At 34.3% G+C, this 16051-nt stretch overlaps 1 protein-coding gene across 1 annotated transcript in view; it reads right to left on the bottom strand.

Annotated features, from left to right (window-relative positions):
- Window positions 1-1786: 1786 nt before the first annotated feature.
- TMTC3 (transmembrane O-mannosyltransferase targeting cadherins 3) overlaps window positions 1787-16051 on the bottom strand; it is a 22242-nt gene continuing 7977 nt past the window's right edge. Inside the window, exons 6-14 of the mRNA XM_005421583.2 lie at window positions 15394-15566; window positions 14310-14562; window positions 11346-11494; window positions 9387-9507; window positions 8662-8773; window positions 7844-7947; window positions 6490-6659; window positions 5471-5697; window positions 1787-3969 (exon numbers count right to left, since the gene is read on the bottom strand). Of these exons, the coding sequence (XP_005421640.1) occupies window positions 3158-3969; window positions 5471-5697; window positions 6490-6659; window positions 7844-7947; window positions 8662-8773; window positions 9387-9507; window positions 11346-11494; window positions 14310-14562; window positions 15394-15566 (2121 nt within the window). The 3' untranslated portion in view covers window positions 1787-3157. The remainder of the gene's footprint in view (window positions 3970-5470; window positions 5698-6489; window positions 6660-7843; window positions 7948-8661; window positions 8774-9386; window positions 9508-11345; window positions 11495-14309; window positions 14563-15393; window positions 15567-16051) is intronic.

Below are 16051 nucleotides of genomic sequence, written 5' to 3'. Positions count from 1 at the left end.
GACTGGGATGGGCTGAAAACTTCCCTGAATTGTTTTGATCTTCATTGAGTCTTTCCATAAGAAACTTCAGGAAGGCACAGATACCTGCATTCTTAGCCCAAAGGTCCACATCCCTGAGGAAGGCATGTGAGCTACAAGGTTGTCATAGTTTGACATGGGAGGAATTCAGGGAAGTGAAGGAAAAAGTTTAACTAAAGTACTTTTTTGTTGCCCCTCTGCAACTGCACAACCTCTAGATATCCAACTGTCCCAACTATATGCATGCATATCCAATTAATCCATATGCTTACAAGTCCATCTATGAATACACTCACCTGCAAAAGATCTAAAAAATAATTTGAGAAATGTATGTGTCTGTACTCAAATCACATGCACAAATATGTGTAATACTTAAAATGCTTACTCTGCAGCTGTATCTGTAAGTGGGAAAAATTGTGCATACAGATGCAAAGATGACATAAGACATCCATTCCATTTTTTCAGCAACCACAGTAATTGCACTGTATGAACAGAGAGCTACAAATTATTTTAGTATGCCTGTCCCACTCTTAGAAATTCCTACTTCTTGCGTGTTTAGTGAAATTGGGGAGCTCTGAAAAGGGATGATACTTATGGTGTTTTGCACATGATGATGGCGGGAAGAGAAAAGATAGGTTGACCTAGAAGGGGAAAAATACCTGTCAATTATTCTGTTCTACCTGCAAGCAGAAAAAGCCAAAATTACTCTTTTTGATAGTTTTCCTATGTGTAAATGCTATTTTGATAGTTTTTCACAAGCTATGTCACTTCAATTTAATGAACCATTTTTCTTGTGAAAGCCTAATTTTAAAATGGCTGACCCATCCTAACAGGGTAAATACAACTTGTTAGTCAAAATACTTGCTTTTACTAACATTTCTTTCAGAGAGAAAAGGGGCAATAGAACTTGAGAACAGACTTGAAAGACATCCAGCAACATTCAGTTTCCATGCACCTGATTATTTTAGTTAAACCTGATGGCACTTCTCAGCACCAATAAATCTACCAGTTCTTGCTAGTACCTAAAGAGCTATTTGGATGGTCAAGATGAGACGTGACAGAGGCTCAGATGCAGAGATTGAGGCTGTGTCTTTACTCCCCTCTTCAATTTAAACACCAAATAAAAATGGTGGGGCAATGGCAATAAGAGGAGCTGCTCATACAGAAGAGAGGAGAATCCTGACCTCTATCAGAATACCTTTTCATACTATGTAGTTCCTGCCATTTCCACATGAATGTTCCTTCATCTTGCCCAGAACAATGTCTAATCCTTTTCTAAAACAGATTTGGAGGAAGACTTAATATGCAAGTTAATGTTTCTATAAAAGCCAACATACTCACTATTTTATGTACAAGTATCTGAGTTATTCACAGACAAGTGATTTTCAAGGTGTGGCCAACAAATTCCTGTGAGCACTTCTTTAAAAGCAGCACTTAAATATTCTTTTGTATGATGAACAGCTGCACACCATATACTTGTTCCTGTCAGCTGCTTGTAAATATCATTTTTTAAAACACACTTCCCCCGGCCCCCCAGTTATTACCATGCAAGCAATTGTTGTGCTAACATTAAAAATGATAAGCAATAAATAAAAGGTCTGTGCAAGGAAGCCCTTTGCCCATTTAAAATCTCTCCCACAGAGATAATTATTACATCTTACAGCTGGATTTCTGCCTGAGGCAGAAAGTTGAGCAGGTATGGAAAGGATTAAGTTTAAATTGTAGAATTGTTAAGGAATACTTCCACATCATGAAATAAGACAAAACATGAAGAGTAAGAGTTAGATTTAATGATCAGTGAAAATTATGAGTGAACTCATCTCTTACACTTCTTTTCTTTCTGAGAATTAAAGAAAACATCAGATTTAGGTAATCGGTAGCACATTTAAACAAAAATATATGCATTGCATAAGGATAAAAGCAATACTGAAATTTGAAAGATTTTTGTTTCATGTAAGAAATTAAAATGATGCACTAGTGAAAAAGTGTAAATGGAAATATTTTAGTAGTCAAAATAAATATTTAATAAAAACCACACACCCAAGACAAAGTATCAAAACAACAGAACTTAGTATTTGAAAGGACACTACCTACATTGTCTTGTGTTAAACATGACTAAATTCAGTGGTTTAACTATTATCGCACTGCATTGAGCAAACATTGCTTAATATTAGTGTTGTAAAAAGTTATGAGAATAGAAATACTGTTGCAATGACAGAAATAGTAAAATCAGATTGCTATAAACGAGGAAGAATTTACTACACCAAGGAGTCAATCCACAGCCATTGATACAAAGTCAACAAAATGGACTACTGCATAGCATACTGGTTACTGTACCAAAGTGCATTTATCAGCATTCAATTAAGTGGGGAAGAAACCACCCTTTATAATATAATTTTTAAAAACAATCAGATGATTGACAGTTGAAGAAACCCCACACATTTCCTTTAAAATAAAAAAGCAGAGTCTAAAGATCTTAAGAGCACCGTAAGACTTCTTACCAGGTAAAGAGTACAAACCATTAGCATCGTAAATAAAGAACATCTAAAAGTTAATATGTCATTCCCTACTTAGAATGCAACTGAAAATTTTAGTGTGTTGTTGCATCCTCCTATACTATGTCCAGTGGCATTTTGATGAATTTGTTAAGTTCTGGAAACAAATAATGCGAAGAAAAACTTTTCCTTGTACAGCAGAGGTCTAGAAAAATTTCAGCTGATGTTTAAACTGAAATGTAGATAATGAGAATACAAACAGGTTTGTTGGGGGAAAGGAGGAGCGTCTGGCTTATCCTACTAATTCACCATTCAATTCTTCCACTGAACCTTTGAAAGTAGCATTACTTAATATCCCTGAATACCAACGACTTTTATGAGTGCTATTTTCTCATTATTAAGGATTCTGCATGAAGATTTTTCTCAACCCTTTATCCTTTAATTCCCACCCATCCCTCCATCATATTTAAAAGTTGTGGTTTTCACACATACAGCACTGTAATGCCTTTTGCTGCTTGATAAGTGATATGCAGTCAACATTATTTCTATTTTCAAAGCACTGAGAACACTTTCCAGTTGGCTCACAAATTAAACAATAATTAAAAATAGTATTCTCCCCATATTCTTTTGTGACATGGTAAAGACTATTCACCATTTAATATACGCTCAATTTCTTCTAGTCTTTTCAATGCAGCAACTCTCTTTTTCTCAATGTCTTTGATTTCTTTTGTAGATTTTTTGGGAGTCTCTTTGTCCACACTGCTTTTCTCTATTGGTTTCTTATTTTTTGAGTGCTCTTTATTATTAACTGTTGATTGGGTGGCTGTCTTCTCACTTTTTGCTTCTTTCAAATTCTGAATTGAGTTTTTTTTTGCTTCTGTAGCTGCAGTCCCATCTGATGGAAGTGATGACTGTTCCATAGCACCAAGTGATGCAATTTTACTTCTAACTATGTGTAGATGACGCTGAATATACTCTTCATGAGGTGCCAGTGCTAGTGTTTCAACCAGACATTTTTCTGCCTTTATTAAGTCCTTTTCCTCAAAATAAACCACACAAAGATTATGTTTTCCTTGTACATTTTTGGGATCCAGTTCCAAAATTTTTTCAAAACACATTTTTGCTCCAACAATATCCTTCTTTTGGTTCATAAGAATATCACCTTTCAAAATCAGACCTTTGGTATGATCAGGGTAGTATCTCAGTAGGTCTTCCAAGACAGGCAAAGCCATCAATTCTTTTCCTGTCTGAGAATAAAGCAGGGCCAAATTGAACAAAGCACTTCGGAAGTTGGGCTGTAACCTTATAGCTTTCTTCATCCATGCCTCTGCTTCCATGTCTTTTTTGTCATCCATTGCCAGCATACCCAAATTGAAGTATCCATTTGAATCCTGTGGTTCTTCTTTCACATAATGTAGCAGTCTTTGCTTAGCTTCAGGTCTAAGTCGAGCGTCACCTAAGTGACAAAAAATGGATTTAATTCTCAAGATATTTCCTGAAACATTTATTCTGAAGGATTTTCAGACTGTAATATGCAGTCTTTATACAAACTAAAATGCAACAGTGAAAGGGTTTAAATGCTATTTTTCATTATAGCTGTGTAACAGCAAAAACAAATGTTATCTACCTTCTTTATAGAATGAAACTATATACAGTTGACTTCTAGCCAAAGTCAGCATCATTACTCTATTAGCTGTTGAATGCTATTTAGGTTTGGTATAACAGATACAAAAGGCATCTCTACAAGCTTAAGAGAAATTATTTTCATGCATAGTTGAGCAAATAGAATGCAGAACAGACATCAGTTCTGACAAACCAGCTCTTACAGAGGCAAACTTTGAGTGGAAGATCTCATTTTATTAAAGATAGATTGAAAGAGTTTAGACAGGGAGCACTTCTAATAGAGCGACTTCTAATGTAGCCAGGCTAAGATATCTTCTAACACCAAAACAATAAAATCTGTAACCCCTATATTTTAATTTGCATCAAAGTTTAAAAAAGATTTAGTAAAACAATTTTATCTGGCAATACCAGGATTAGCTAGACATGTCTGTGGTCTGTGCTATTTTACTGAATAGTACAGTGAACGTATTTTAGTAACAAATTCCAGATGCAGACTTACTGAAGGATAGGGGAGCTGCTTTAATCTGCCCTCTCTCACCTCCTGAAACAATATTGCACCTTCTAGTATGAAAAAGTGAATGCTAAATAGTTAACACTTCTGCTTGTTTGAAGCTGCTTGTATTTCTACAGAAAAGGAACAAGGCATGTCTTGGACTACCGAATTTACAATGTGATAAGGGATGGAAAATTATTAAATGTCTTCAGCTTCAATCAACTCTGTTTTATCTTTCTTAGGGGGCAGTTTACCATCTTAGCAAAAGGGAAACAAATCTTAGCAGCTCACCTGCCAAATACTCTCTGCAACAGCCTTAATTGACTAAGGACTCACCCTTATCCACAGAGCTATACATATAGAAAAACTCATGAAAATCCAACTGAATTCATCCTAATTAGCAGTATTACAGAAAAACCTATGAAAACATTCCTATTTGTAGAGCAGGAGTTAAGCCCAGTGATGTAAGCTAGATTTTTGAGTCAATAATTAAATCAATCACTATAAATGCAAACCATGTATTAAATGTATTTTACTAACTAATATCTTTAAAGTTTATACAGGTATTATTTTGAAGATGTTTCAGTAACACTATTCTTTATATGTGTAAGATATGTTGTAAAATAGTGCTTGTATTAAAGACGCTGATCAGCTGAGGTGTATGTACACTTTGCACAAATTCCATACACTAAAAAACAACAAAGCTATAATAAACAGTTTCTTTTTTGATGCTGCTATGTACTTCTCCTTTCCAAAAACAAAAGAGTTAATAAAAAATTAAACAGTGTGGATCCTATAAATGCAAACATGCAATAAGCACAGAAGGGACAAATTAACGTACCAGATTCCTGCATTAGCAGTGCTGAGTTGAATAATGCCAGTTTATGTGCTGGGTTGAGTTCTAGAGCTCGGTTGAAATTCTTCAGGGCTTCTGTTGGATCTTTCAGTTCAATGTAAACAATTGCCAAGTTGTACCACAGGTCTGCATTGGTTCTGTCTAGTTCTAGAGCTCTAAGGTAAGCTTCCTTAGCTTTCAGAGGTTTGTTCATTTTTAAAAGTAATTCTCCCCTGTTGAAGAACCATACTTTTCTTATTACCCATATGAGAATTGACAGTTTTTTTTAAAGTTTGTCTTCCTACAGACAGTAGGCATCAGATAACAGTGTTTTTTTACTTAGTTTTAAGCACAAAACAATACAAGACCCTATTTTACATTCTATTCCATAGCTTTCAGTTCTCCATAAAGCTTTCAGTTCTCAAAAACCTGTATACAACAAATGCATAAGCAGGACAAGAACAAAAAAGGAACTGATCAAGGGTGCCTGATTTGGCTCTGCAATTACACTGCAAAGCTACAGTTCAGGCATCCTTGAACATCCCAGTGGGAATCACAACAAACAAAACAGTGGACAGAAGCCTCAATACCCACATCCACATTACTCTTAACTAAAATGCAATAAAGTCAACTAAATAGTTACGACTTGCATTTTCTGGGCCATCTTTAACAACAAAGTATAAAGAAAGCTCCATGATTCACACTAACCAAAAGCTTTTTAGTTCAAAACTAAACTAGGAGGTTAGAAATTAGAGTTAGAGATTCATAAAGAAATCTTATGGAAGTGTCTTTCTATACAATGTTTGAATACAGAATCTACATGGAAATATGCCATTTGAAGGAGGAATTTAAAAGAACAGACTTGTAATGAATAATTGATTACTGTCCTGAATCTTCATCTTCTCACTTGGAAATGAAACAATTTCAGAAGCTAATTGAACTGTACAAACTAAATAGTGTTCATAGTACTACAAATACAAACAAGCTTACTCAAGAATATGTATCTCTAAAATTAGAAAATATACCTGCTGATGTAAGCCTGCTTGAAATCCGGCCTCATACTAATTGCTTGTCGATACAACTGATCCGCTTCTTCAAGGCGAGATTCGTTTGCTCGAATTAAGTTTGCAAGATTGATATAAACATTTAGATGGTTAGGAGCAACTCTTGCTGCATACTTTTTCCCTGGAATAATCTGTCAAAGACAATATATGTACCAAACAAAGATGAGCAAAAATATGAAAGATGATCAGTACAGAACTCCTTTTCACTCTGCCACATTTGTTTTAGGGTACTACTGGACGTTATCGTGTAGGCTCTTGATAATGACAAAGAACAGTAATTCTTTCCCAGAAAAATCATATAAAAATAAATAGAACAGTATCTATGTTTTTATAGAAATAAAGAATAAAAAACTTGTACAATATTTAAGCTCTGCTACTACTTAATTTGGTTCATGTAGATAGCCATTTGAAACCAAAAAGACCTTGCAAAACTTTCCCCAGTCAGACAAAAATATTTCCTAAAGCCTAAACTGACATTCTGTAAGACATTTTAATTCCTTTTTATGACCCTCCAGCCTAAGAAAAGTGTAAATAAGATTTTACAGCCAATGATTTGCCAACTGATATAGAAAATGAAAAGTAGTGAGGAGAGATGAAAATGCTATGACATTGCAACTGCTGTACTGTTTATACTTTATCCATTTAGAATCTTCCCACTGTTTCACAGAACATCCTTCTAAATGCAATGCTTCTATTCAACGGGCTGCTCATTTTTGTTGCTAGTCTCATTTTCACCACAGCTTTTATTACCTTCACACATTCTTCAAAATACTATTATCTTTTACTCTGAACAGCTTGAACAAGTAAAATTTCCTAGGTATAAATATAATTTAACAAATAGAAAAGATAACAAAACGCATGTTTATAAAAGCATATTCAGGTCAAATTTTTTTGTTGCTGCTGTGGCTACCTTCTCCAACCTTCAATGCTATATTTAAGTCTTCCCTGAAGGGCTCAAAAACTCAGTCATCATCAATGTATTAGCTGTGAGTGAAAATAAACTGATTGTGACTAGAAACTGTAGGTTTTGGCTGCTGTTTTCTTTTACAACCACAATTTCAGAAAAAAAAACCAAACCCCAAAACACAACATAGCTTTATAAAAAGGAAATTAAAACAGTTATAGCAGAGTTCCAAGTTAGAGCATTTTTTTAACAGCCATGAGTGTATACAGCCTATTTTTTCATAGATAGCTTTTAAAAGAACACTGATAAACTTTAAAATATACAGATCCACAGGAAAAAAAAAAGCCCAAAAATTGTATCACAATATAAGTCCTGTGCTGTGGTGGTAGATAAAATAAAGTTACTAATTACCTGTGGCATCAATGATTTAGCAATCATATATGATTCTTCAGCTTCTTTCGTTTTGTTTAAGTTCTTGTAAGTTCTTCCTACATTCATGTGGGCACCAATATCATCTTAATAAAGAAAATAATGAAATTTAAAACATTTCCATGCACTGAGTATAAAGAATTTAAACACTACTGCATTCAGAGTAGCATGAAGTACAGGTACTCTGATGATACATCTCCATTACCAAAAGAAGAAAGCAATTCTATCAGTTTTCATCTTAATTATGAAGCTAATAATTTAACCAGGAACTGGTTAAAGAGGGATTATAAAATTAAAACTGTAAAAAGTTTAAGGTCCTATCATACCTCCCTGTATCTAATTTCTTGCTATAATAGAGCCTATAAATTGAAGGTTATTTATTAATCTTCTAAAAGGAAAGATTGTCCAGTACTACCTAGAACTTCTTTTCTAACAATATATAATTTGGATTAAATGTGCATTTTGATATTATCTAGATTTTTAAATTTTCTTACATACTTCCTTAATTTTGAATAAAAAAATAAAGACATTTATATACTCCATAAGAAATCACAGTTCAAGTTAATACACAAAGAATGTGATGCAAAGAATAGTTTTGAAAGTATTTGCAGTTTTTTATAGATAGAAACCTCTTCTGGAAGATTTTTTTAGTTTATTTTCAAAAACCCTGGATCAATTAACTTACTATGTGACTTTGTTTGATGGTCAGTTGAAGCAGAACAGTCCAGTGAGAAGCTGTTAGTAAGCTAAGTATACTGAAATACCAGGAGTGAAGAGATGGCAACTAGTTAAAGCTTTACCTGGTTGCACTTGTGTGGCCTGTATGAAAAACTGCAGAGCTCTTTCAAAATTTTTTTCATTTTCTAATGCATGTCCCACATTGTTCCATAGTTTTGCATTGTTCTTATTCACCTAAAACCAGAAAAAGATACCAAAGCTAAGATATTAAGTTGAAATTACTCAACAACTGAGTTTCTCTTAACAATATCTTAAGACATAAAAATGTATTGCAAATGACAGATTTCATCAAGCTACTATATGCAAAGAATAACAGAACACTACAAAGGGAATGATTACATTGATCTTGTGCAACATCAATTTGTTTTAGCTATTTGCTCCTAGAAATACCAAACACACCTTAAAATTCATTTTAACTGTTATAGGATATTTTGCAAACTGCCTTATCATGCCATATGAACTTAGAAGAAATAATTCTATGCCTCACACTTTTTGAAGATTTTTGTACTGAAACATATCCATCCGGCTTTCATCCAAACAAGAGAAAAAATTCAACTGCTTTGACCCAAGAAAACTTATCATCTATTTTCTGCATATGAACTTCTATGTGTGCATTACACTTCTTTTAAAGCATTCCCAAAAGCAACTAACTAGATGCCAATACTCTCAATATAGAAATTGTGCTGAAACAAGCATAATTTTTGTCTGTCTTTATCGTGTTCCACTGCAGCTTCTTAAGAACAGCAACAAGAACTTCCCATTAGCCTTTCCAAACAGAATACAGTACCTTTAAAGCAGACATAAACAAAGTGTACTCCGACTCCCAATCCCAGTTTCTGTGCAGTGTTTTTAAGGCATGAGTGAATAGCACCGCAGCCAAACAAACCCAAGAAATTTTTCTTAGCACACTATTAAATAAAACAAACAAAGACTTTTTGTAAGCACACCAACAACTCTAATTTTTATTAGAATAAGTATATCATATGCTAAAAGGCAAACAAAGGACCACATTTGTAATTAGCACACTCTGGAGTTTGAAAGGAAATAATGTTGAATTTAAAATTAATTTTGTTTACCTGCTTTTGTTGTTATGCCCATGCAAGTCCTTTAATAAGAACAAGCCCAATTCACACAACACAACAGAATTTGTATAGAATGTTTACAGAAATTTTGCTTCTCTTAAAACTTATCTGTAATTTAAGACAATAAATATGATGCTAAAAAGTGAGGTTCTCCAAAACACTATACAGAATGTTAAAAAATGAAAAAAGAAACTAAAAAAATCCTCTCATACTTTTGTTTCAAATCAGACAATTCCACACATATTCTTGACTGCACACATTGCAAATCTTTCCCACACTGCAGAAGACACCTTAATGGTGAAGTCTGTGGAGACTACCCAATCTTCCATAAGCAAATGTAATCCTAGTGCTACTGTAATATCTAAGTAGGAGAAAGGTTTAGTGTCTTTCTAGCAATTTTATTTTTAAAGCTGCAAACTGGGGTAAAGGTCACTTTCTGTGACAAGTTTGTCAGGAATAACCTTCATTTTGGGCAGTTTATTTTTCTGGAGTTTAAACATGACAGATCTAAAACATACACATTAACACGCTGATCATTTGGGTTCTGGATTCTAATTCAATTATAAAAAAGATGTCAACCATTCAATAGCCTTCCCACAATTATGAATACCATTTGTTTTAGAAAAAATCTCATTCTTGGACATACAGGTGTTCACCCTTAACCACTATTTCTCACATTTGACTTACGGAACAGTTGTTCAGTCTGCTACCTATTTCACAAGGGTTTACTAAAAACTGCAAGGTTTTTTCCCCATCCACTTCTAAGATAAACAAAATGCATGTTTTGTCTACCATGTTTGGTTTTAAAAATACTAAAAAAGGGAAACTGTAAAATTAAGAGAGTAATTCTAAAATACTACCAAAGTGATCAATAAGAACTGGCATATATCTGTAAACCCATAAGGCTTATAAGAAAGTTTTCTTCTTTCCACATATTCTAAAGCAAGGAACCTTATCTTTCTCATTTTAGAGAACTGACTTCCAATATTTTTGTAGTAAATACACTAGCTGCCTAATTTTTCTCCCCAGCCATCCCCTCCTGGTTCCTTGCTTTCTTTCACATCACTTCTATTTTTACTGCCTCGTAGTGGGATTTGTGAGAAATCCACACTCCCACAATATATCACTAATTTCTCATTATCCAGTGCTGTCAGCTTCAGCAGCACCAGTTAGTGTAAATTTTACTGCAAGGCCTCATCTCTAACAATAGCAGACAACACAGACTGCAAATTTCTGCCTTTCCATTTGTCTGAACTGGCATTAGGATAACACTGAGCTAAGGGTAAAGCATCAGTGGGAGGTATGTCCAAGTCAATGCAAAAGATATCAGAAAACACAAAAGTGTGTGCAAAACATGCTTTTAGAGCACAATTTTTAAGGAGAAATTGCTAACCAAAGAATTGTTTTGTTTAAAAAATACTGAATGGCTCTGATATCCATTCCTAGCATGGCATTTCTGAAAATTTAATTTTTTACTGATTAAATTTTCAGCAACTTTAATTGGCTGACTCACATGCACTGTATAAACTTCAGTCAGTAATCAACTTTGAATAAAGTTAAACCAGTTTTGATTTACACTCATCAATTATTTTCATAGAAGATAACCATATTTATGGCTATGCAAGCTTTCCCATTAGGGCTTTTATCAGTATGAATTTATTTACCTTTTATTTGATAATTTCTTCCATCCATGTGCTACTAAAATGCAGAATCCCATGCTAGGAACATATAACACTCGCTCTGCTACTACAAATCCAACAGGAAAAAACAGGTTTGACGCAGGAATGAATGGTAGCACTATTAAGCAGAGAGCCTAGAAAGGAAATACAAACAACATTAGTAATCAAGATATTGGCAGTGACAAGCTGTACCCAAGAAACAAGTTAAAAATTACAAAAATAATCCCATAAAACCAGACATAAATAGTGGATATTTGGTCTTTTCTTTTTTTAATATTCAGATCTGTTTCACATGGAGTTCACTCTGAATATAGCAAGTAGTAACCTGCAAATTATTCTATTCCTTACTTAAGTGCTTGGAAGTATATTTGCTTTACTATGCTACAAAAAGAGGACAAATAAATAGGATCAACAGATTAATTAAATTCAAAACAATGTTTTAGTAAGAGTTCCAGATACAGAAACAAGACAGCGTAAAACCTTGGACATTATCTGACAATTAAAAATTTGTATCAGCTTATTTGAGGCATAAAGCAGCTATTTTTACAGTACAATAGAGTCTGTTGTGTGTTTCTGTAAGAAATGTGAATAACAAAATCAGAATCAGTCACTGAATAAACACCAGTTTTTGGACAGTGTGCTAAGAGTACCCCAAAGTATCTGAAATTACAATGAACTTAAGAACTGCACAATTGTAGTTCTTAGGTTGGGGACCCACTTCTTATCAAAATTGTGTTTATTAAGAGACAAAGAAATCCATCTGTTGCAAAGAAAGTGGATATGACCAGTTACTTTAAGTCCTGAATGACTGTTAAGTAGCAGATTTCCAAACTCTGGTTCCAGAAAAGACATGAATAATTATTTCAAAATATCTGGCCTTCCAGTTACCAAAAAACCCCAAAGAACAACCCTACAGAAATGGAATTTTTCTTTGAAGAAAGAGGAATTTTCTAGAAACTTTCAGTACAACTGGCTGTCTAGAGTTAAGCATGACATTAACTGCCTCTTCCATGCTAAAACAGTTAAATAATCCAGTTTGAAAATCAACCCAGGATTACATATATAAAAACCCAACACTGATTTAAAACTTTAAGTAAGATTTTATCTCGTATTTCAAGGATACTTCAAGAATATGCACATGGATCATTAACATAGCCCAGCTGCTGATCCACAGCATTTCATTAAGCTCCTTGAAAACAAAAACACAACTGAGCCTTGCAACACACAGAATACATTGATTACTTGGGGGATATTAATGGCTTACTGAAATGGAGTAATAGGGTTTGGCGTATCGTATAGTTTCATTTTGTAGCACATAAAAATTAATTAATATAACAATTAATATTTAATATAAAATATTGCATTCCCATTTCCTATGAAATTTGCTCCCAGGCACTGCTGAAGAATATCAGCATAATATTGAAAGTTATATACACAGCATAGGTATAGATTAAAGGAAAACAACTTGCATTAAGCCAGGACTATGCTGCGTCAGGTGACTTTGAGGCTTGCATGCTGGAGTGAATGATCTCAGAAAATCCTCCCTATAAAACCCACTTGAAATAATAAAAACACATATAAAAATACCACCCTCAAACAAAACCTAACTGACTTACACCAATGTATGCTAAAAAACCCATTAACCCTTTCCTCTTGTGAACTCCACCAGGTAGGGAATAAACAGAAATTCAGGGAAATAAACAGCTTAATATGCAGGAGCTGTCCTATAAAAAAAGCGAACCACACCCAACACACATTTTTCCTGCTAACAGCACAGTGGACAAAAACTTATGTCTCAGCTTATATAAGGAGGAAAATGCAACTATTCTGCATATCTGAAGTGCTGGGCACTTATTTTCCAAGCATGTCACCTTGCACATTTACTATATAAATAATTTCTTCTCTTCACACACAGTTTCCAAATTCAAGACAAGAAATTTCATCAGCACTACTAGATATCATTTTCACTGGTCTTCTAGGGAAATATATTGCCTTGCTCCAGTGACAAGACAAGAAGAAAACATATGAGTCAGAACTATAATGCTAGGTCTTTTAGAAGTGCATCAAAATTTGTCAGCTGCTTAGCAAGGAACTACTTAAATCTGAGGTTATGCATAAGTATTTTCACCCATCTGAAACTTTTTTTCACTGATTAACAGACTAAAAAATGCATTTTTTCTAAAGCAGACTAAGATAAGAGTATGCAGGTTTTTTGTACACATAACTTCACCACTGAACTAATAAAAAGTACAGTATTAGGTTACTATTCACCTTGTAAAAAATTTGCAATGGAATCAATAATTGACGACTTTTTTCCAAAAATACCAGCTCCTTTGATCCTTCCCATTTCTTTCAAAATATTCTTTTCTGCTAATCCATCTCAGTTTTAAAATCATTTATAATACTGAACAGACACAGGAACTGATCTTACAGCTTGACAAAATTAGCTTTTCATAAAATGAAAACAACTTACAGGAGAAAAACAAAACAATAACAAAAAGGGAAAGTTATTCCTAAATGCAAAAATATATCCCTTCTTTTACACCTATGAGAAAGAAAATCAAATCTTTTGCTAAATACACATCATGACTACTGACATTTAAACAAAGTAGACAGCTTGCAGGACGAAAATGCATTCTGGTCCTTGAAACATATTTAAATTCTATTGAAAGCCCCCATGTGCCACTTGAGCTCTGAATATGTGAGAAAGCCTGCAGTACAGTTTACAAATATGTAACAAGGGACATATTTATTCTCACCTCTAACAGAATCACATACTTAATTGCAATTTACCAGTTTTGTTGCTAGACAATTTTCCTCTTATGTGCTCATTCTAGCCTAAAAGGAGACACATACAGTATCTCTGGGTCACAGCAGATTAGATGTGCAACCATACAACCTGAGCCACTTACTCTTAACAAAAGGACAAAAACAGTGCATCATTCATACCATCAATACTGTCTTGGAGGAATCTCCAGGGTATCGGAGACTGAAGACCAGCAAAGATCCCAGAAAGCAAAAGAAGGTAAGGGTGGCAATATTTCTAACATCTAACAAAGACTCCACAAGAGGAATAGTTCCCATTGTCCAGTCACAGCATAATTCTGAGGGATTGAGAAGAAGCCAAGCATTTACAGGGAGGAGGTAGTTGAAAGTCAGCTGTCTTGCTGGGGATGGACTAACAGCAGCTGGGTTATCAAACCTAAAGCAAAAGAAAGGAGAAAAAGGAGCTTTTAATGAAGAAAGATATGATGTTGATTCACTCTGTGGCAAACTTTGGAGTCATAGCTAGAACTACTAATTACAGACATAAAAGATCCTACTCGTCCTGCATTTGTCAGGTGTGAAACCATGCACAGTGATTCACTGAAGAGAGGGACAGAGCCTCCCCCATGTTTATGAAACTGTTTTGGGATAAAATCAACATAAGTTTGAAGAAACAGAATGATTTACACCTCAAGTTGAGTTCAGTGATCCTTGTTCATGTTTTTAATACTTTGTCTCATTTTTTCAGGGACATTTTAGATTCTTGTGTTTCTACATTGCTCAAGCTTAAGATAAATTAGTCTTTCAGTTCTAACGTCATTCATATACATCTTCAAGCAGTCTATCTGAAGACAACCATGTTTTCTGCATAGTACGTACCTAAAATGTAAAATACATTCTGTATGTAGAAGAGGAAAAATTTAAGAGGTTTGGAGAATTCAGACAAGGTTCAAATAAAGATACAATAAAAAATACTTAAGCAATAAGACACTTAATTTCTGAATTACTAAGATGAACTATCAACTGTAAACTTTTTAAATGGCTGCCTGCTCAGATACCTCAATATTCTGAACATTTTTTTCAACAGTTGCTGAAATATATCATTTAGCAATTTCACAAAAAATGCAATATGGTACAGACACTGAATAATAACATTGAAACAGGTGAATAATACTTAAGTACATATATTTTGGATCATTTCATTCCGACTTCATTAAGTCACATCTTATTTATAAACAACTGCAAATAAGAAGCACTTTACTATTACCTTGTAAACACTGGAAGCTGAGACTGGATAACCTGGACTCTGACAACTACAAGCAGGAGTGTACTGAACATTAGGACTATGAGCTTCAACAGTGTTTGGAGCATAGAGAAAGGAATACTGCCCTTTCCTCGAAGAATCTGTACAGCTGTGTCCAATAATGCTGGCAAGGTGTACTGCAAATTAAAAACGGTTTATAATCAGGCAGGGTACTCATTAGTTCCTTAGATAAATATGAGCTACCAAACACTTTTCCTTGGTTTTCTGTGAACATCTGCTCCCAACAGGTAATTAATTCTACTTCTTAGTGCCTTCATGACAAGTCCCCCAAATCAGGTCTCCATTCTAATAAACTAATCAAGCATTCTTGCTAACACTATCACAGCTGAACCTGTACACCCACAGCTATTTTGTGCTGACAGATCAAAAAATTGTACCATCTTCAGAGGCTTGAACAAATGAATCAAAACCATGAAAGGAACTCTCAAGAAGAAAAATCACTATTTTCAGAATTATCAGCCCCTCTGAAAACTTGCCCTATAAACAAAATTCCTCACAAATGACAGAAATATTATTTGCTTCCTGATTAGCCCGAGCTTTCTATTTTATGCCACTACTGCAGTAAGTCATCCCTCCTTGCCTCATGAAATCATAACCTCAC

Source organism: Geospiza fortis, unplaced genomic scaffold (assembly GCF_000277835.1).
Source record: "Geospiza fortis unplaced genomic scaffold, GeoFor_1.0 scaffold186, whole genome shotgun sequence".
Taxonomy (NCBI): domain Eukaryota; kingdom Metazoa; phylum Chordata; class Aves; order Passeriformes; family Thraupidae; genus Geospiza; species Geospiza fortis.
The sequence above is the reverse complement of the archived record's forward strand: the minus strand, read 5'-3'. Positions and strand labels throughout refer to the sequence as shown.